At 48.8% G+C, this 21544-nt stretch overlaps 1 protein-coding gene across 5 annotated transcripts in view; it reads right to left on the bottom strand.

Annotated features, from left to right (window-relative positions):
- Nucleotides 1-21544, bottom strand: part of LOC105473556 (shisa family member 6) — a 333829-nt gene that overhangs the window by 312131 nt on the left and 154 nt on the right. For 3 of the 5 annotated variants that reach the window (XM_071082355.1, XM_071082356.1, XM_071082358.1), the window contains exon 2: nucleotides 20181-21210. In XM_071082355.1, coding sequence (XP_070938456.1) covers nucleotides 20181-20824 — 644 coding nt within the window. In that variant the 5' untranslated portion in view covers nucleotides 20825-21210. Of the gene's footprint in view, nucleotides 1-20180; nucleotides 21416-21544 lie in introns of those variants that run through there. The other 2 variants (XM_011727367.2, XM_071082357.1) reach the window with 2 other exon arrangements.

Raw genomic sequence — 21544 nt, 5'->3', positions numbered from 1 at the left:
CCCCTACTTGCTTTCAAACAGGATGCCCTCTGTGGGTATGACATGTGAGACACTCACTGGCAGTGGGGAACAGATGAGTATGGACAGCCACAAGAGACTACACCTGGATACTGTCACTTCAGAGCCAGGTCCCCAGTCCCCAATGCACTCCATTTTGCACATGCCAGGCAAAGACTCTTCCATTTTCCTAAGGGGTGTCTCTGAGGGGTGGGGCCCTGCCCAACCCAAGGCTTCCCTCTTACCAGGAGTCCAGCTCCAACACTCTGGCTCCATGAAAAGTGACAACCGCAGCAGTTTAGAAACGCATCTGAGTAAACTGTAGGGGGAAGAATAGTTTCTTCACAAAATGGTCCTGGGACAACTAGATCACCACATGAAAAAGAAGGAAGTTGGATCCTTACCTCACACCATATAAAAAACTAACTCAAAATGGATTATATACCTAGATACTAGTCCCAAAACTATAAATCACACTGAGATACCCTTTCATACACACTAGGATAGCTATAACCGAAAAGTCACATAATACCAAGTGTTGGCAAGGAGGTAGAGAAATTTAATCCTTCATACACTGTTAGTGGGAATGGAAAACCCTGCAATCCCTTTGGTAAACAGTTTAGCACTTCCTCAAAACTGTGATGTTCCTTAAACGCAGAATTAACATATGGCCCAGCAAATCTACTAGGTATTCCCAAGAACAATGAACAACATATGTTGTATTAAACTTGTGTACAAAAGTTCAAAGCAGCAGTATTAATAATAGCCAAGGGGTAGATGCAACCCAAAAGTCCATCAACTGCTGAAGAGAAAAACAAAATGTGGTATATTCACACAATGGAATATTATTCAGTCATTTTAAAAAGGCATACTGACACATGCTATCACACAGATGGACCTTGAAAACATCATGCTAAGTAAAAGAAGCACACCGTAAAAGATCATGTTTCTATAACATACCCAGTTAGGTAAATCTGTAAAGACAGAAAGCAGAACTGTGGTTACCAGGGGCTGTCTCTAGGTCATGTGAGAAAATAAGAAAACAGTTTGTGCTATGAGATGTATCTTCTCCTGGGAGAGGGCTCCTGATGCCCAGTGGGCTGCACTGAGCTGGTCAGCACAGCTAAGAGAGAGGGATGTACAGCAAAAGGTGTTTCTCAAACAAGGGCTGCCTGACAGGCTACCTAAGGATGGGAACCCTGCCACATGTTGTAAAGTACATGGCAGCTAAGGAAATGCTCCTATTCCCACACCCATGTGTGACCATTTTCCAGGATCCTTCCTTTCCAGTACCCTCTGCCAACTAGGAAGGCAGCCCTCATTCCCAGACCACGTGGCCTTAAGAGTGAGTCCCTCTGCCTACTCTCCCTCCCTCCACTGGTGACCCCCCTCCTTGCTCCGGTTCCTCTCCATCTTCCATCCCCTTCTCTCCAGGGTGCTCAATAAATATTATTCTAATTCTGAAATGCGTGATCCTGGTCTCACCTAATTAATTTGAATACGCCGGAGGAAATGGGTTAAGGCCTGAGCTACTTTCTAACCGTAGGAAAGAAAATTGGTCACTGAGGAACCGCACAGCAGATTTTGTAAAAGAGTGGGCAGCAGCTTCCAGCATCTGAGAGAAGACAGTAGGGAGAGTCAGACAGTAGCAAACAGAGAGGGAGAGAAAGGAAGAGAAAGGGAGGGATAGGCGACAGAGGTCCAGAGAGAAAGAGAGGAGAGAAAACAGGTGGAGAGAGGAGAGAAATGGGAGATGGAGCCAAAGAGACAGAAGGAGAGTGAGAGGGGGTCTGAAACCCCAAGCAAGAGAGAGCAGGCGAGGTTCAGAGAAGAGAGTTAGTGAAAGTGACAGGCATCAGGAGACAGAGAGAGGATAGGAGGCAGAGTCCGAGGGACAAGTAAGCTGGCAGGAAGAGCAAGAGGGAGAGTAAGCCACAGAGAACCAAAGTGAAATCCAGAGATAAAATGCGATTCAGAAGAAACAGGTAAAAGGGGTTAGAGAGAGACATTCGGAGGGAAAGAGTCAGACAGAGAGAGACACACAGACGGCCAAGTGAGGGACTCAGGACAGGACAGGCTGTCAGCAGGGCCCTGTCACCCCCCATGTGGACGACAGATGTGTCTGATTTAGGAATCTGAAGTGAAGAGTCACCTTAGTGGTCGTGCTCTTTCCAACCCTCCCCCACCCATAGCAAGCCCCTTTGGCTGCAGTATCTGATATATGGAACAAAAGAATTCTTTTGCCTGAATTTATCTGGATTATTGCCTAGGTTTGATGCTCCCTTCTGTCTGTGTATTTCTTGGCTTTCTCGGGTGTGTGGCAAGCAGGGGAGAGTAAATTAATCAGGCAGCAAATCTGATCAGGGAAAACAGTCACTGTGATGAGGCCAGGAAACTTAAGCTTCCTTCAGTACTTGGTCTTGTATATTAATCACCTGAATAGCAAAAGTATCATCTTACATTTGGATAGCACTTAATAATTGCTCAATGCATTCACCTGCCTTGTCTCATAATCCTATCCCTGTGACCTTTGCAGCTATTATTATCATAATTTTTAACAAGGAACTGAGGTTCAGGCTAATTCCAGCACTAAAGCATATTGGAACAGGGATTTAACTCCAAGGCTTCTGACTTGAGCCCGGGCATCCTTCTGTTCACTGGGACTGTCTCTTACATACATTTCACTTCCTACAAATCATCAGCCTTAATGAGTCCTCCTGGTCCCTCCAGCTGGGTCGGCTAATTTAGCAAATGCCAGTTAATATTTGGGCATGGAGAAACAATTAGTAAATGAGTGATTCAGTTCAATACCAATTATGTATTTGCTTAAAACCTTGGTTATTGTTGTCAGTGGTCCCGAGGAAATGAAAGTGTGTCTGAATTTCCCTCAGTGCTTAGTTATCTCAACACCTGCAGGGACCAGGCCCAGTCAACATTTTAACGTGTTGCCACTTGCATTCAGGATATGAACTAGTTCTTAAAATGGCAAGTGATTTCCCCTAACAACAGAAAAATAAACAAAACCTTGTTCATAACTTTGCCTCATAGTCTTGTCTGCTTGAGATATTAGAGACTATCATTTATTCAGTGATTTCGATGTCCCAGACACTGGCTCTTACATGCATTGGATCATATATTTCTCAGAATGCTCTTACAAGGGATGTGCCATCGGTAGCCCTATTTTGTTGATCAGAAAACTAAAACTTTTAGAGGTTATATATGTTACCCAAGGTCACACAGCTAGTAAGTGCTGAATTCAGATTCCAAACACAGGTAGGTTAAACTATAGGGGCTGACTATATACCACCAGATTATTCATTCATCTAGCCACCCATCTCTTCATCCATCTCTCCCTCCCTCCATTCATCCTTCCCTCTCACTTTCCATCCCATATCCCATCCATCCACCCACCTCTATCTATCCAAAATTATATCCATCCCCCCAATTCATCCCCTCATCCATCCGTCCAACACTCTATCCATCAATCCATAAAACACTTCATCCATCATTGAAGATCATCCCTCCATCCAACACCCCATCCATCCATCCATCCATCTATCCATCCATCCATCCACTTAATCACATTTGTTTTCTTCACCTACTATGTCCCTGTAATGGTCCCTGAACACAAGATTTTAGAGAGTGTTTAATCATTGGGGCAAAGATCTACCCAGACCTGAGAACTCAGCTGTGGCTCAACTGCTCAGTGCTATTCACCTTAGTGTGCCATTCACACTAACAGCTCTACAACCTTTTACACTATTTTAGCAGCCATCTTTTTTGCCAAATGAAATCCTGACTGGAACACCAACATACTTCACCAGACCCCTGCTCTGCATAAGGCCAGTGGGAAGTGGGGGCCCTGTTCCTCCAAGCTCTTCTCAGTAAATCTGGTAGGAAGTACTCAGTTGTCCCTGGACTTCGTGGAGTTTTCAAATTTTAAAACAAGTATGGTGAAAGAGCATCAAAATGAAAACTTGGGTTTTTTTTTTCTTTTGTCCCAATCTTCATTCACTGAACAGATGGTCAAACTTAGGTCCTCCCAAATTAAGTGGGGGAACCTAGAGCCCCTTAGTTCACCTGGTAATTATTATAAATCTCAACCAATATGCCCTCCATGAGGACCCCGTGAATACTGTTGCTCAATGAAGTGGTGCAATGGAAAGAAACCTTCCGTCTCTGCCACGTCTCTGGATTTCTGAGCTGTCTGAATGCTGTGGAAAGGAGAACACAGGCTCAGCTATTATTCAGTAAGTTATTCTGCACCAAATGCAAGGCAAACTGGATAGTGTAGAGCCCTCATCATGCCCTTTCTCTTTCTGGGGGGGTGGGAAGAAATTGGTGCTGTTGGATAAGTATGATAAAAGGCCAAATACATGAACTATTCCGTGAACAAGCTATTCTGGTTAATGTTCTTATTCCTAAGGACTAATGAGAACGCTCTTGTTTTTGAAGAACTTTCTAAAAGCATTCCTGCCTAATTAAGTATACTGAATATAATTACTTTTTTTTTTTTTTAAGAATTCAAGGTTCTTCACGAGAGGGCCATCAGTCTAATCTTTAATTCTCTTCACAGATGAAAACCTAAGTTAACATGTAGACAGTCTAGGAAGTGAAACCGTTCATATAAAAACCACAAGACAGATCGTGGAAATTGCTTCTGTTTTTGTTTTCTTTAGGGAAGTTTCTGATAGCTAATTCTTTTGTATTTCTCTTGAAAGTAGAATGTAGATACTTTATTCCAGTTAAATAAAAGATACTGGTTATTTGAGTCCCAGATACTGAGCTTTTCCTCTTTCTTTCCTTCCTGCCTTCCTTCCTTTCTTTTTCCTTTTTTTTTTTTTTTTCCTTATTTTTTTTTGAAAGAAGGTCTCATGCACTCAACCAGGCTGGAGTGCAGTGGCAAGATCATGGCTCCCTGTCACCTCAGCTTCCTGGGCTCAAGCAATCCTCCCACCTCAGCCTCCCCAGTAGCTGCTACTACAGGCAAGCACCACCACATCCGGCTAATTTTTAAATTTCTGTAGAGACAGGGTTTCACCACGTTGCCCAGGCTGGTCTCAGACTCCTAAGCTCAGGCAATCTGCCTCCCTCAGCCCCCCAAAGTGCTGGAATTACAGGCGTGAGCCGCTACATCCGCCCCTGAGCTTTTACTTGATAATGACCTCTCAGGAACTGCTGGTGTCCTCTTTAACCACATCTCACACTTACTTACCGGACAGTCGGAGTGTCTCCATTGTCTAAAATATGTACCCAGGACAATTGAAATGAACGTATTTTTAATAAACATGGACCAAGGAGAACGGCTTAATTTAGTTTTCCCTATTCCCGGTTCTCTCAGAGTCCACTTGAAAAACACAGCTGCTGGCTTTGTGTGTGCACAAGACTGCTCTCCTCATACAGAGAGGCTCAGAATGGCTGTGGAGATCTCATTTGTTGTGTTAACAATGTCTGTGCATCTGCATTGAGCTGTTCTGCAGGTCTGAGTTGTCCCCAGCACAATTGAAATTCATCATGGCCAATAAACATCACAGGACTCAGTGAGGGAAGGCATGGCCTGCCTGTTTTTTCAGGCAAGCCGAGCGAGTTGCTCCATCCCAGTGGGTGCCTGTCCTGGCTCTGTCGCTAGACCAGCCGGGAGCCAGGCAGAGAATAGATGTGCATCCCCTGGGGGCCCCATTCAATCCTAATAGCATCATGATCACATACTCCATTCCTTGCGTGAATCATATGAAAATTTCCCCAGGCCTGAGAAATGTGGTAGCGCCAATACCAAACCCAGACTTTTCAGAAATACTTGGATTGTTTGAGAATTCATTGAAAACACAGATGTGTCAGGTGCACCTATTATTACTGGAAGCTGAGAAAACAAAAAATGCTACCAAGACTCGGTAACAGGGCCACATGGTCAACCAGGGGACAGATGAGTTCATAATTGTACCTGTGCACAAGGTGCAAATGGGCTGCTGCCACTGCCATTACAATTCTTGTGATTGTTGGCGTTGTTTTGTTTTGTTTTTTGAGATAGGGTCTCCCTCTATTACCCAGACTGGAGTGCAGCGGCATGATCTTGGCTCACTGCAACCTCCGCCTTCTTGGTTCAAGCGAGTCTCCTGCCTCAGCTTCCCGAGTAGCTGGGATTAAAGGCCCCTGACACCATGCCCAGCTATATTTTGTATTTTTAGTAGAGATGGGGTTTCACCATGTTGGCCAGGCTGGTCTCGAACTCCTGACTTCAGGCAATCCACCCACCTCGGCCTCCCACACTGCTGAGACTACAGGTGTGAGCTACCGTGCCCAACCGGTGTTGTTTTCTTTATGTGCAATGGGCGAAGACCTAAACCGAGAGGTGAGGCAACATGCAGGCAGCACAGCCTAATGGCCACGCACGGGGATTCTCGAGCCAGAAAGCCTAAGATGGAATGCTGGCCACTTGGTGGTTGTCAGCAAGCTACTTAAGTGTCCTGCAGCTCTGTGCCCTTGTTGAAAAAATAAGGCCAAAATAATGAGGCAGAAAATAATGTCTGCCTCTTAGGGTTATCATAAAGATTAAATGATGTAATAGTTGTAAAGCACTTATGAGGCTTACAAGGAGCCCGGCACCCTGTAAACACTACATAAATATTTGACTAATAAATAAATCCAAATGTCTACAACCTCCTGATATCTACATCGGATCAGCCTATAGGACCACAATAAAAGCAGAAGCAGAAGGGGGAAGGCTCAGAGGACTGGTGCAGTTATGCCAAACTGGCGACACTCTTGGTGTGGCGGGGCAGCCACATGGCACAGCTGTGGCCATGGGTCATCCTGGAAGGGACCACCCACGCCCCATATTTCCCACTCAGGCCTAAGGATGGAAATCCATATGGCCACACACCAGTTTCTGCTGAACCCTGAACTTGGACTTTGAGAGCCAAATGCAAAGACAGGCTGCTCCTTCCCGCCAGGTCCCCATGGATTTGCTTCCACTAGCCTGCAAAGAAGTATCCAGATGAAGCTCCATTGCAAACGAAGGTATTCACAGTGTGAGCAAAAGAAATCAGGAGTCTAACGGGGCACAGAAGGGCAAACAGATCAAACTGGCCAGGGCAACCCTTTCTGTAAAAGATTCAGTTATTCATTCTTTCTTCTTCCCTTTTTCTTTCTTCCTTTTCTTTCCTTCTTTCCTCCCTCCCTCTCCCTATTTTTCTCTTCTTTCTTTAAAATAATTAGAAACATTGTCATTTCCCTACTCGAGGATCTTCACACTAATGCAAATACCAGAAGGGCAGGGTACACAAAAAAGACCATTTTAATTCCTACTGACTTTAACTCACGTATTCAGCCAGTCATTCAGTTATATTTCTTAAGCACCTACTCTGTGCCAGGCACTTCTCTAGGCACTAGAATCCAGGTGTAAACAAAACAGGCAAACACTCTTGTCCTGTTGACATAGTAGTGCGGGAGATGGATCCCTGTCACAAAGCAAAGCTGCTGTGTAGGGCTGCAGACCAAGGAACTTCCCAGAAGAAACCAGATCTTTAAGTTGCATCTGAATTACCGAGATCCACATGCTGCTCTTAGAAATCTCATTTGGGGTTTCACCATAGAATTATAGCCCCATTTCTGGGTGGACAGCCTCTGCCCGAGTGTGAAGTTGAACCCACGTCCCATGAGGACAGACTCTTAACTAGGAGTGCTTATTTATTCGGGAGAAGGGAAGACTGAACGTGGGCCTTGACTGCTATCTTCAAACACACGTTTTGCCATCCTGCAAAAGAAATGATACACTCCTTCTGAGTTACTCCAGGAAATGGATCCCAGTCAAAGAAGTCATTTTGGCTCCCCATGAGAATCAACTAGAATTGCATCCTAATAACAGACCAACTGCCTCCAGAGGTAGGGGCAGCCCTGTCCTAGATGAATGGGCGGCCACCTGCTGTGCACGAGAGGAGGGGGAAGCGGGAAGGTGGTGCCAAGAGGGAGAGTCACTAAAATGCCTCATAAGTCCTCTTCGACCAAGAGAACCCATGAGTTGAAGATGTTAAAAGCAGCATCCTCACGAGACCATTTGCAGATGACATTCTTATCTGAGTGGCGTATGCAAGGAAAACGCATCTCCTCCCACATCCCAGAGCTGTTGAACCTGTAAGTACAGATGCAGACTGTGTCAGCATGTATCTTTCAGGTGTGCTGAGGGCAGAATGGGCCAGAGAACACACCTCCACAACTTTATAGCCCACATCCCACAGCAGAGGGGCCAAGGGACTCACTCAAGGTCATCGAGACAAAGTGACAGAGTTGGGTCATCCTGTCTCGTAGCTCAGCTCCCAGGAGATGCTCTAAGGCAGGGAAAGATGGATGACAACCTCCAAAGGTGAAAGAAGGATTTGCTAGATGTCCCTCGAGAGCCACATAACCAGACTAAGAGAGGGAGGTCAAAGTTCTTTTCTATAAGGGGCACGGCTGCTGGCTAAGTGCCTCCTACCACTTCCTGCAGTAGGTGTGATGCTGTCTCCTCAATCCAAACAGCGGTGTTGGGAACAGTGATTCATGAGCAGACTACTTAGGCCACTGAGAGAGCACCACAGAGAGAGCCAAGGCAGGGCTCGAAGTCCAGACAAGTTTTCCAAAGTCTGCCTCCAGATCCATAACCTCTCAGGCCCAGCTGGTCATGAGTGGCAAGAAGCAGAAAAGCGAGCACAAGGATGTAGCATAGTTTATAACATAAATTCTCAAAGCTGAATGAGAGAGAGTTGGATTCTTAAAACTCAGGGAAATAGAAAAAGAAAATAAACAAGAAGTGGGAAAATTAGCAAGAACCCCCAGAGGGAATTGAAAAGGGGGTCTGAAGCAGCTTCCAGTCAGGCATCACCAATTCAGTAGAAATAAGGGCAGGCTAATCCCAATCAATGAAACAGACATGAAAATTCTCAAACACTTTAAAGGAAATGCATTTTTACTGCTTCCCAGGCCAATGCAGGATTTCAAACTCAACTAAAAAAAAAAAAAAATAAAATTGATCTTCGAAGAGCTACTTCATTGAATAGATAAGAATGATTTGTAATTAACATGCCAATTGTCTACCAAGAGCCTGCCTGTAAACAATCTAACCTTCTCCAGGGTATATGTCCCCTGCGAAATCTCTGCAGTTTGTTTGAGCTATTAATCTGTTCATCGCAGATTTTTATCAGACAGAGAAGGAAAAGAAAAAAAAAAAAAAACTTTGCCTAGGTCCAATTTGGATAAATTTTGCATTAGTGGCGTCTAAATCGATGTGGCTTAATGAAGTTATGGCAGGACAAGTTCAAGAGGGCGAGTCGGAGGGAGAGGGGAGAAGGAACACAGCTCGACAGAAGTGTACAGGAATCAAAACAAGGACAGATGGAGAAGACGCGGCAGTGGACAGAACACCGAAAGTAACACGAAGAAACATTTTAATGATGTGACTTAAAAGGAAGGGAGAGATGTAAGAGATCCTTGGCTCCAAAGCCCAATATTCTTCTTTGCGAATGCTTGAGTGTGGGTAAGAAGCTGGCTGTTGATTATCTGAGCGCTGAAACGCATTGTTATTTCCCATTGCATAGTCTCCCCAAGACTATGGGATACCATTCCTGGGAAACTTCAGGCAAATTTCTCAAGATGCAGCAAAAAATCAGAAACGGCTAACTACGAGTCCAACAGGGAAGTTGGAATCCAGATTCTCCCCCAAGTTCTGGAGCAGCCTCAGCTTTTGAGCCGGCCACATGCCCTGTCACTGCAGGGAGATGGGTTAAGAGGAGTCTCACCTTCAGTCAAAGCCGTCCACCAGCAGTGACTGAGGTCAGAATTCCCTAGTGATTCTATCTGAGCCTGATCCTAGGACTGAGGGAGGAAAACTCCCGTGACAACTCCCTTCTTTGCTACGATAGTGTTTGGTTACCGACCTGCCTGACTCCTAGCCGAGATGCATATTCTCAGGACCTCAGAAAGGAGGGGATGGATGGGCTCTGGAAGGGACTCTCAGATGCCACTTCAAATTAACAGTCATCCCCTCCCTCCGCCAAGCCTTTCAGAATTCCAATTCCTCCCACTGAAACAGCAAGGGCGAAGGAAGACAGAAGTGGCTGTTTGGGTGGAAAACACGCTTCCCAGAAGAGGACATTTGGCTAAGGGAACAACGAATATGTCCAGAGGACAGATGTCCTGAGTAATGAGACTTTAATGCCGAAGCTAATGGGAACAGTACACGAGACCAAATGCCAAAAAAGCAAGGAATAATGAGAGTGTTTGCGAAGAGTGCAGAAAGCAGCGACTCTTCTCCCAAACACTGGGGAACGGGGGCAAAGGTTCTAGCCACCCAGAGTCTCACTGGGGTTCCTGCGTCCATGGGTCTAGAGAGACGGACATTGGCTTCAGGCAAGGAGGATCCAATGGTTCTCTCGCTCCTCTAACACGGAGTAGGCGTGAGCCAAGCAGGGACAGGAAGGATGAAAACAGGGAGCAGCAATGCTGGGTTCCTGGGGAAGATTAGTGAGATACATGTTCACACACCCTCAAGCAGAGGTGAGTTTCCTGCTCAGGTGGCCCTGGCTGGAGCTGCACACCAGGGAATGTGAGTTCAGCTGCTGCTCACCACCCTGTGACAACCGGATCCTGAGGCGTGTGGCAGGTTGGGAGCTGGAGAGTAAAACACAGGCTATTAGAGTGACCCAGGATTCCTTCCTTTCTTTCCACGTGCCCTTCAGGACAGGGTACTTGAGAGCACCAGAAACAGAGAATCACAGGCAAGGCATGAGTCATGAGGAAGCACAGCCACAAGGGTAGAAATATGGAAGGAATAAAACTAGAACAGGGAAGAAGCAGCAAGTTGGCCAAAATGCTGTGTCTCGTATGCACAATGCTAGATGTTAGATATGGGGCAGGGTGGAAGAGTTGTGATAAATGGAGCTGTTCGTGAGCTCTACATCTCAGTAATTAAAACTGGAAATAGCCCTAGGTCCATACTGTCTCCCAAATCACCTCTTTCCTCCAGTGCCCCTTACCCAAGCTCCCGTCACTGCTCCCAGGAGCTAGGACTCGTGCAGAATTGCCCGGGGGTTCTTTCAATATTGTCAAGTTTTTTTTTTTTTTTTTCTCAATGAAAATCAGGGTGGTTTTGTTTTATATTTTCTTTGCATTGCCTTTGCTATCCTCAGCCAGTATCATCTCGTCCTGAAAGAAAGCTCTTTTACTGCCCTGAGCATCTTGCCGCCTGGATGCAATCTGAGTGGGGGCTGCCATTTTGGTTCTGCAGAGCCCTCCCAGGCAGGTCATTTATCCTCCTAGTCCTTCACTATGATAACCAGTCCCAGGGCATGGGAAGGTGGGCCTTTGGTTTCTTAAGTATTCTGAGGATCGCTGACTCCATTACATTCAGGAAGGTGAGAGCCAGCTGCTCCACTGGAGTTCAGAGAGAGAAGGGCATCAGCAATGTACTAGCTGTGTGACCTTGGGCAAGTTACTAAGCCTCTCTGAGTCGGTTTCCTCATCTATATCATGGGCCCCTACACTCAGAGGGGATGATGGGAGGATGCAGTGAGACAATGCAGGTCAGGCGCTGAGCTGAACGCTGGTACAGAGTGAGCCCTCGAGACCGAGCACTCTTCTGAGTATCTCTCTACCATCCTCTCCACTTCCTTGAGTCTTCATCTCACTGAGACCTCCAGTTCTCTCTAACTCTGGCTTGTGGGCTTGCATGAGTGATGGGGTTGTGTAAGCTCCTGGGACACAGAGCTTCCACTGTCCTGACACGTGAGCAGAGTTAAGAGGGACTCCCAAGCTCACAGCAAGACTGACTCCTCCCAGAATGCCAAAGAATTACCTTTAGAGGGTTATCAGGACCAGAGGCTCTGCCCCAGCCTATGCATGGGGGCAGTACAAGTGCACAGCCCTTTACCAACCCCCACATCCTGACTGAGATGAATGAATGCCATTCTACCCAGGCAGTACAGCCGCGGCTACCCCACCTGCAAATGCTGAGTCTGGTATTTGTCACCTGCCTTTACACTTGGCCTGCCCCACCCTCGCTCCATTTTGGTGATCAATCCATCCACTGAATGCACATTTGGGGGTGGAGGGAGTGGTGATAAATGCACATTAGGAATTGATAAGCAGTGCTCACTGGCAGCCTTATCTTCCTGGGCTTGCAAATATTTCTACGTCATCTATGGCAGTCTGGCCCAGCCAGTGACCCCGTCTGAATGCAAGTACAGAGGCGATAGCCCTGGGAGAGAAAGAAGGGCAGGCACAGTGAACACTCTGGCTCTGACCCCGTGCCTCACTGCATGCATCCCATAAAACTGGGTCCTTTTACCCTCCGTATCAAACTAGGAAGCTAAATTAAGCTAACTGTCTACTATCTCCTGCAGAAATGTGGGACATGCACTTTTTTCACCCTTTCTGGGCAGTTTTATGTGAAATACTTGCTGCAGATTCATCTCCTTTTTCTCCCTCTGTCTTAAGACCCCCACCACCCGCCTGGCACATGGATAAAGCGTCAAACTGATTTTCTTAAGGCCAATAATTATCGTTCCTCACGAGGAGTGGCCTCTTCAAAACAATCATCGCGGATTGCCAGGCACTCCTGTGCAGAGCTGCCATTCACTACTCTCTGAAATGCCTCTTCTGGGCTCCTGCCTTCAGAGACAGCTGACACGGCTCCTAGGAGAGCAAGTCTCATCACTGGAGGCACTCTTGATTTCTGATCACCTATTTCATTCATCAGACTCAGCCCCACGACTTGCCATTGCTTACAAGAATCAAATCAACCCTAGAAAATAAAAATACGTTACCCTCAGAGAAGGTCAAAATGACATGCCATGGGCCTTCAATGTACTTTCAAGAGAGGGACCGTGGGAACATTTTCTGCAGAAAAATCAGCATGTGGCCTCCCAAGGTGACTGCTTGGAAGGGTGACACATTAGGGTATGTATACCCAGGTTCTTTCAAAGAAAATATCAAGCACATTACAGGGAAAGCCCCCAGACTGCATGCCACACAGGTTATTTTCACATAATGAGTAAGCCCAGATTTCCAGTTTCATTAGCCTGCAGTATCTGGGCCCAGAGCTGAGAAAGAGCAAAACTGGCGCCTACGAATGAGCTTCCGTGGCTTGCAGAGCTATATTCTATGTAGGGGGCCAACCCGGAAGATAACCCTGAAATCACACACACACATACACACTCACACACATGTACACACACACACACACACACACACACACACACACAGCCACTGGATGGCGGGAGGTCTCTGGCCTCTCACAGAGGTAAACTGCATTGATCCAGCAGGTCTCAGCATTTCCACTCATCTCTGGGAGAGAGACAGAAAGCATTCACACTGTGTATTTTTAATGATAGATTTCTGCCCACAGTTTCATTCAGTGACTTTTTGCCCTGGTCCACAACTCTTTGGCTTGTGCTGTATTTTCCTTCTTCAATGGTCCGTATTATTCAGAACCTTATAAAAGGATTATGCTCAGATTAGGTTATTGCCCTTTAGAAAGGAACGTGAAAAAAAGCTGCGAAAGGACTGGGGAAGATCGACGGAAATCATTTTAGTGGAGACATTCAGTGGAAACAGTGAACCAGGAGGGGTACAGAAACGTAGGAAAGAAAGAGAAACGAGAAAGCTGTAACTCACATCTCTAAGGATTCCAAAGTTATTTGGTGATGACTAAGGAACGTGCAAAGAGTAAAGAAGCAGAATATATTTTCAGTGAATGAGATGAGTCTGAGCACTAGAACACAGGCGCCCTGGCTTCAACTCCAAGCTCACCCACCCACTAGCTGGGCTCCCTGGCACTGTGATCTAGCCTCTCTGAATTTCAGTTGCCTCACTTGTAAACTTAGGGAACTAGATTAAATGAATTGCTAGCAATGAAAATGTTATAATTCCGTAATAGATGACAAAATAATAGAAGGTACTATCCTGCTTTTTCAGAAGATTCTGGTTTCGCTTCGAGAGATTAAAAAAAAATAGCAATGTATCCTGAACTGTTTTAAAATTAGGCTTGCTCAAGGGTTGAGTTCAAGGGACTGAGATCGTCTGAGGATTCACTGGTAACTCTCGCACCCAGCTCTCTTATCCCTCTACAATATCTGCAAACAAAGACACTAGAGGCCGGGCGTGGTGGCTCACACCTGTAATCCCAGCACTTTGGGAGGCCGAGGTGGGCAGATCATGAGGTCAGGAGATCGAGACCATGATGGCTAACAAGGTGAAACGCTGTCTCTACTAAAACTACAAAAAATTAGCTGGGTGTGGTGGCACGCACCTGTAGTCCCAGCTACTCGGGAGGCTGAGGCGGGATAATAGCTTGAACCAGGGAGGCGGAGATTGCAGTGAGCCAAGATTGCGCCACTGCACTCCAGCTTTGGCCACTAAGCAAGATTCCGTCACAAAAAAAAAAAAGAAAAAGAAAAAAGAAAAAAAGAAAGACACTAGAGACGTGAAGTCATAAATGTAACTCAGGAAGAAATAATGGGGTGGAGTTTCCCAAGGTAAAGAAAAGAGGGGGAAAATTACAACAGAAACTAAAAAACGAATTTTAGTCTAGATCTTCATATATTCCACCGAACCACAACCCCCTGCCATCACCACGAACCAATCTGAGACATCTCACACTCCTGTAAATTGAAATCATCATTTTGTGGTTCCACAGGTGATATATCATCAAGGGATATGAGCAAAACTGTAAGACAAAATTCACTATAATTTCAAAAATGGATGGTACAGGAGTCTGAATGAGGCGAGGGCAGCAGGGAAGGAGGGTGGTGATCTCCCATGGCCAGGAGCAGGGCAGCAGTTCCAGCACGTGGTAGGAATTCTCGCAGACCACAGAAATTGAGTTAGAAAGTGAAGACCTAAATACAATCTGCCAGTCCCTGGAAAATCAGGCAATGGAACTGGAAGCATGAAGCTTCTTTTGCTGTGGTTCCCTTTTATTCCGGATCCGTAGGACTGTCCGTCTGGAGCTAGTGAATTAACCTCTTTCAATCCGCTCGCTTTCTCAACTGTCTTAACCACTGTTTCCTGCACAATTGATTTGAATCCGCTGCACAGTCAATCCGATCTCTTAATAAAACCAGTTGAAAATAATGAATTAGACTTTTTTCTCTAGTTGTGTCTTGGCAGCCTACAACGGTGGGTAAACTTGGTATCTTAGCAGTCGATTCCCAGAAATGAACGTGCTCCCCACCTTGGGAAGGGTAAGAGGGGAGAAAAGGACAGGCGTGAAGGCCTTCTGAGCTTGGGGAGGGGTAGGAAAGGACATGAAGACAGTGAGCAATGTGACCAAGGAGAATTGTACAGTCTAGGGAATTTGAAAAGTATTTGCATGGTTCCCCTGCTAAAGCAAGAAGGAACCCTGCTAACCTCATCTGTCTAAGGCAACATGTGTCTTATAAGCTTATACGGTGTAGTATGAAACACATCTTGCCCAGGGAAGGTGAGCAGGGCTCATTTGTTAAGTGAATGTCTGCATGTGTCTGCAAGAGCCAGGACAAACCAAGCCCGTGGCACACAAAGGCCAGGCAACGTCACTTTGTCCCTTCAGTGGGAATAATCGACCTCTCACCAGATTGCTTTCCTCCTTTTGTTATTTTTGCTTCTTTCTGCCTTCCCAGCATCCTTCCCCTAGCCCTTCCTCCATAAGACTTCTCCAATTCTTCCACAATTTTCCTCTTTCCCTACAAGCGCTTTTTTTAATTTTTATTTTTTGAGATTGAGTCTCACTCTGTCCCCCAGGCTAGAGTGCAGTGGGGCAATCTTGGCTCACTGCAACCTCCGCCTCCCAGGTTCAAGCAATTCTCCTGCCTCAGCCTCCCGAGTAGCTGGGATTACAGGCACATGCCACCATGCCCGGCTAATTTTTTGTATTTTTAGTAGAGACGGGATTTCACCATGTCAGACAGGATGGTCTTGATCTCCTGACCTCATGTGATCCGTCCACCTAGGCCTCCCAAAGTGCTGGGATTACAGGTGTGAGCCACCACACCTGACAAAGCACTGCTTTTTTTTTTTTTTTAAACTCAAATTAAAAAGAAATAAAGGCAAGGCTAAAACCTTCAGTCCAAAGCAAGATGTTTTTTTGTTTCTTTCCTTCTATATTTGAAGTAGAAAAATAAGTTGACTCTCTATTTAGATCAATTCATTATAGTGAGCTCAGTGCTTCAAAAAACGCAGTGACTTGACAATTCGTTGCCCAGGAGCCTAGGAAGAGAACTCACTAAATCAGCCAGCCAAGGGGCCCTGCCACTGCAGTTATGTAGCCTGTGAGGAGAGAACAGAGCTCTTTGAGTTTCTAATTAATTTCTGGAGGGAGAAAGAGTAGAACAAAGTATTCCCTTGACTTCCCCTAGAAACAAGCAAGAGGACAAACCCAAGATGAAGGGGTCACCTCCTAATACTTTTTCCGGTTCATATCCACCCGGATTTTTCTTCCCACACCCCTAGATATCCCCCCTCACCGCCACCCCACCCACATTCTTTGATCCCCTCTGCTCCTGTGCAGGCAGTGGGAGGACCCAGGGCAGCTCTGATTTCACCAACTGCGTCTCCAGCATCCTAATAGCTTCCTGACCCATCTGTTAATTAGCCATTAAAAAAAGCCACACAGTTCCTCCCTCAGAATGATTCTCATCTCCAAGACACTAATGAATCAACTCAGGGCGAGGAGGAAGGAACAGGTTTGGATGTGAGACAGCTAGCACGAAAAGGAATGTCAAAAAGGACCAGGCTCCCAGACTGTTTCCTGGGCTCAGCCCGTGCCCTTGGCGGCCCTCCCAGAACAAAGGGCCCCTCGGGGGAGCTGTGCGGACATCACTCAGGAAATAGGAAAATCTGGGGATGGCTGCAGCTTGAGCCTGAGCCCAGGCAGTTTGGAAGAAGGGGAAAAGTAAAGTGGGGAGCCTGGTGGGAATTGGGCTTCCAGTTGGCAAAGGTAGGCACGGCTGCCCTGGGGCTCTCTGACCACATCCAGCACCCAGCTCTGCCTTTCAATCCTGTGCTCATCTCTTCCTCCTCCACGGAGTTCAGCCAGCTGAGTCGGACTTGGTACTCATCTGTTAGAATCACTAGGGAGCTGATAGTTTCCCCCACAGACACTCATTTCTCACTCAGAAACACGACAGCAAGGTCTAATCACTTCTGGAAATAATGAAATCTGTTCTTTCCTGAAGGAGTAGAGAGATGAAAGGAAGTCCTACCCTAAGGAATGTGTGTGCATGGGCAGGCGGAGGGCTGTCCAGCCTGGGAGCACCGAGGCAGACGCAGATGGTCCATCCCTTCCCTTCACCCCTGCTCACACTCCCACAAACGTCCCTCTCCAATGAGGCTGTTCTCACTGAAACTCCCTCAGACTCAGCCCCTGCCTGCCCAGCTATCATCTTTAGGGAGAAGCACACATTGAAACCAGCTTGTCTTTCCTGTTCAGACAGGAAACATCTTTGCCGAACTATTTCAAGGAATATGTAACTGCATGCACCTTCACTTCCTCTCTTGACCTCTCAAGAGTGTACATTCTTTCTCCTCCCCACCTTCCCTAAGGAAAACTCACATGGTGTGACTGTTTCTCTCTTTCTCCATCACTCCCTCCTGTTCCCTACCCCGATCGCCCAACAAGGCAGTCTGCACAAAAAATACTCCCCGGAAGGACACACGGCAGCCTCTCAGGTGTGAGCAAAGCGAGAGGAGTGGTGTAGTTGCGTTCACCCCCAGGAGTCTGACAGCAACTTGCACACTCACCCTGACGTGCCCCGGAAGCAAGAGGTTAAGTTGGGACACTGCTGTGCTTGAGTTACCCAGAACTGAAAAATAAGTTTTCCTGACCTGCCCAAGGTCATTCATAGAGTGTCGTAGAGGGATCGCCCGTGCTCTGTCCCCCCTGCCGCCCCACCACACACAGACAGGCATTGTCCCCTACCCAACAGGCGCGGATATGATGGTTTCCAAAGCACTGATCAGGCAAGACTGCAGCTGCTGGAAGAGAGGCTGTGAACTGAATAAAATCAGGAGGTGAACTTGAGGGGGAAACATCCCACATTTGCATAATGTTCTGAGGCCTGAAATTCATCTCCCTTCCCGTGGTTACTCCGCTTCCCCAACCCCAGAGAGAAGTTGCCCCAATGGTGTCATCACCTTCACCCTATTTTGGCGTAAGGGGTGTCAGGGTGGTGGGGAGGGGAAAAAACACCAAGAGGGAACGTGACCTCTCCAGGGTCATGTGCCAATGCCAGCATCCAAAGATGCCTGCTGTCAGCATTTGAGGACACCGCCCTCCGTATCATCTCAGGCGATGATGAATAAACTCTGTATGAGGCGGAAGTGTCAGGGCAGCAGGCAGTTTTCCCTGAGTACAGGTAACAACGGTTCAGGGAAGAAAGTATCTTAAAGAAAGATGTGTAGGAATCAACCAGCAAGCGGCTGTGGTCAGAGCAGAAGGTTTAATGAGAGGCCAAGGCCACAGGGGAAGGGGAAAAGGAGACAAGCCTCCAAGTCTTGAGGCAGAGGTGTAACGATGATAACGACCAGCATATCTGCTTCAGGACAGCACCTGCCCATAGGCAATTCCTTCTCTTCTTTCTACGCTGAGCCAAGAGAGAAAATTCTTTGCCGACAAGATGCAAAAGACACAGTGTCTTGCCTTTATTTTGCTTACCATCCCACTTGTCTCCCGCATTTGAGAGCCAAGACTGACCACAGGCTGTTTCTCACACAGGAGGATACTTACTGCACTATCTGAGACATGAGCTGCGGGTGGAAGACAGGGTGGAGGTGCCTCAGGATGACCGAGGCCTCCCTTTGGAATCACTCCAATTCCAGCACCCGAGTTTGAGGTACCCACCCTTTGTGGATTTGACTCAATAAAACCTGCCAGGGAGTATCATTTCTCTCAACACCCACAGTATCAAGCAGGAAAAAAAAAAAAATCAGCTCTTTTAATATGCCTAGAAATTTCTATCTGCCTTTCTCTCTCTTCAGTAAGGCAGGGGTGATTAATGTACACAAGAGGGAGAAAGGAGGTTTTCAGGTGGTAAAGGATAACAACCAGGACGCAGAGAAGAGCTCAAGGTGAATGGGTCAGTGTGGGGGCCTGCAGGGCTGACCGACAAACAGTAGTCTGGGGGCTGGTCATGGTGACTAGGGCAGTGCTCACACCATGCACCAGAAATGGAGGCATCTCCTGGGGCAGCGTTTGTTCCCTGAGAGGACTCTCGCACCACGTCCAGACATCCATCAACATGAGGGGACTGGAAGCCAAGCTAACTCTGCATTCCCTGGGTGTGTCATTCCTAGAGTTCTAAGGGGAGGCTGGGTTTCTGTCGTCCCCTTGGCTTTGACCTCCCCAAGGGCTCACTGTGGGGGCAAGATGGTGCCTCGGGGCAGGATTCAGAGTGGAACCAGGGACTGCCATAGTTTGAGCTCTTGGCGTAAGTTTTGGTAGGAGGGAGCCCCCACTCCCTCTCCAATGTAAGCAATGAAAGATGCCCCACCAGATTTAACACAGGCAAGAACTGTTAAGTCAAAGTTCTAACTACAGGGTTTCAAAGAACAAGTCCTCCAGTCTCAGCAGGAAAGATACACATCCCACTTCTCAGGATGCAATGAGGAGACACCATCTGTGCTTGGTCAACATGGAACGGAGAAATCTTTATCTCTACTTCCGGCAGGAGGCATCCTTTCTATAAAACCCCAATTCCTAGTGTACAAGAACGTCTCAGTTGACACTAAGCCACCCGGTACCGCTTTCAGTAAGGTTCCAACATTGGTCAGTTTCCTATATTGAAGATGACACTCCGATTTGACTCAAAAAACTAAATGCCATTAAGAACCTACACCAAAGTGCCCACATGCCAGGAAAGGAAAGCAGAACGCTGGATCCTCATCCAGGATTACAGAATTTGTAACATTCTTACACTTGGAACTGCACGCACTCTACCAATTTCTTACTCTGCCTTGTAAATCCCCCTACCACCAAAGCATGCATTCCCGGTTCTGAAGAAATGGAGGAGGGGGCACAAGAAGACCCTGATTTATTGCATGCAAAAGGAGCGATGGTGGAAATAACTTAAGAGGGCCAGGGGAGGTGTGGCGAGGCCAAGAGTGAAGAGGACAGGGGAAGCAAGTTGAGAGGGTGAGGCCGCGGGGACACCAGGGCGCGCGGCACGCGGCGCTCTCACCTGTGGATGTTCATCTCCCGCGGAGGGCGGTGGGCCTTGTCGTAGGAGACCTTGGCGAAGACGCCGGCCACGATGACGAAGGCGATCACCCCGCAGGTGATGTAGACGGTGAAGTTGGTCTTGTCCTTCTCCGGGTCGTACTTGTTCTCGGGCCCCGGCGACACCACCTTGGTGCTGGGCGTCTGTACCCACACCGGGCTCTGGTAGTTGGTGCACTGGCGCTGGTCCAGCTTCTCGTGGCGCTTCTTGCAGCAGAAGCGGTAGTAGCAGGTGCCGCAGCAGTACAGGTAGCCGCTCTCGCTGTTGTTACACTCGAACTCCTTGTCGTACTGGCCGCTCACGTCGTAGTAGCCCCAGCACGTCTCGTAGGTGACGGTCGCGCTGGCCGCTGCCGCCGCCGCCACAGCCGCCGCGGGTTGCCCACGCCGGCTTCCCGCCTCCGAGACTCCGGGCGCCCGGGCGGTACCGTTCAGCTCGCGGCCGCCCCGTGCCAGGGCGCCCCCGGCCCTCCGGCCCCCGACGGCAGCGCCGCCTGCGCTCAGGGTCCGGTTGGCGGCGCGGCCGCGGGCTCCGTGGGCGCTGGGCAGCAGGTCCAGGGACTCCAGCGAAAGCAGCAGCAGCAGCAGGAGGCGCCGCAGCGCCATGGTGGGGCCGGGCGGGAGGGCGCGGGGAGGCTTCCGCGGCAGGCCGCTCCCCCGGCGGGCCGGGCTCGGAGGACGCGCCGCGCGGGCCGGGCTGGAGGCGCGGAGCGGTCAGCGGCGCCGGGGCGATGGCGCCATCGAGGCGCGGGCGGCAGTGGCGGCGGCGGCGCGCGGTGCGCACGGACCGGCCCGGAGCGGGCTGCTCGGGCTCTCAGGCTGCGCGCCGGCTCCGCGCTCCCCCTGCGGGCTCGGCGCGCCTCCCGGGTAGCCCCATCCCCCGCCGGCGGTGACGGCGGCCCCAAGCTCGGCTCGACTCAGGCAGGACCCGAAGCGCGGCTCCGGGCGGCGGCGGCGGCGGCGGCGGCGGCGTGGTCCCGTCCGGGCGGGTCCTGCGGGACAAGACGGGTAGCCGGTCACGGGGTGGGGCGACTGGCGCTCCGGGAGCAGGAGGAGAACCGCGGGTAGGCGGGCAGGGAGGGTGCGCGCAGCCCTCGAGGAGAGAGGCTTGGGGCCGAGAGGGGCTTAGAGCCCGCTCCCAAGACGGGGTCCCGCGGCCCTGCGCGCCTGGAACCGAGGGCGCACGGGCCGCCCCTCCAGGCTCAGCTCGGCCGCCCGGGTTCCCCAGCCACCCGGCCCCGCAGCGCGCTCCCGCCGCAGGCTGGCTCCCTGGGACGGAGCCGGCTGAGGTTGGGGTCCGGCGGCGAGCCGGGGGAGCGCGCGGCG

Source organism: Macaca nemestrina, chromosome 17, assembly GCF_043159975.1.
Source record: "Macaca nemestrina isolate mMacNem1 chromosome 17, mMacNem.hap1, whole genome shotgun sequence".
Lineage (NCBI taxonomy): Eukaryota > Metazoa > Chordata > Mammalia > Primates > Cercopithecidae > Macaca > Macaca nemestrina.
This window is presented reverse-complemented; position numbering and strand designations above follow the sequence as displayed.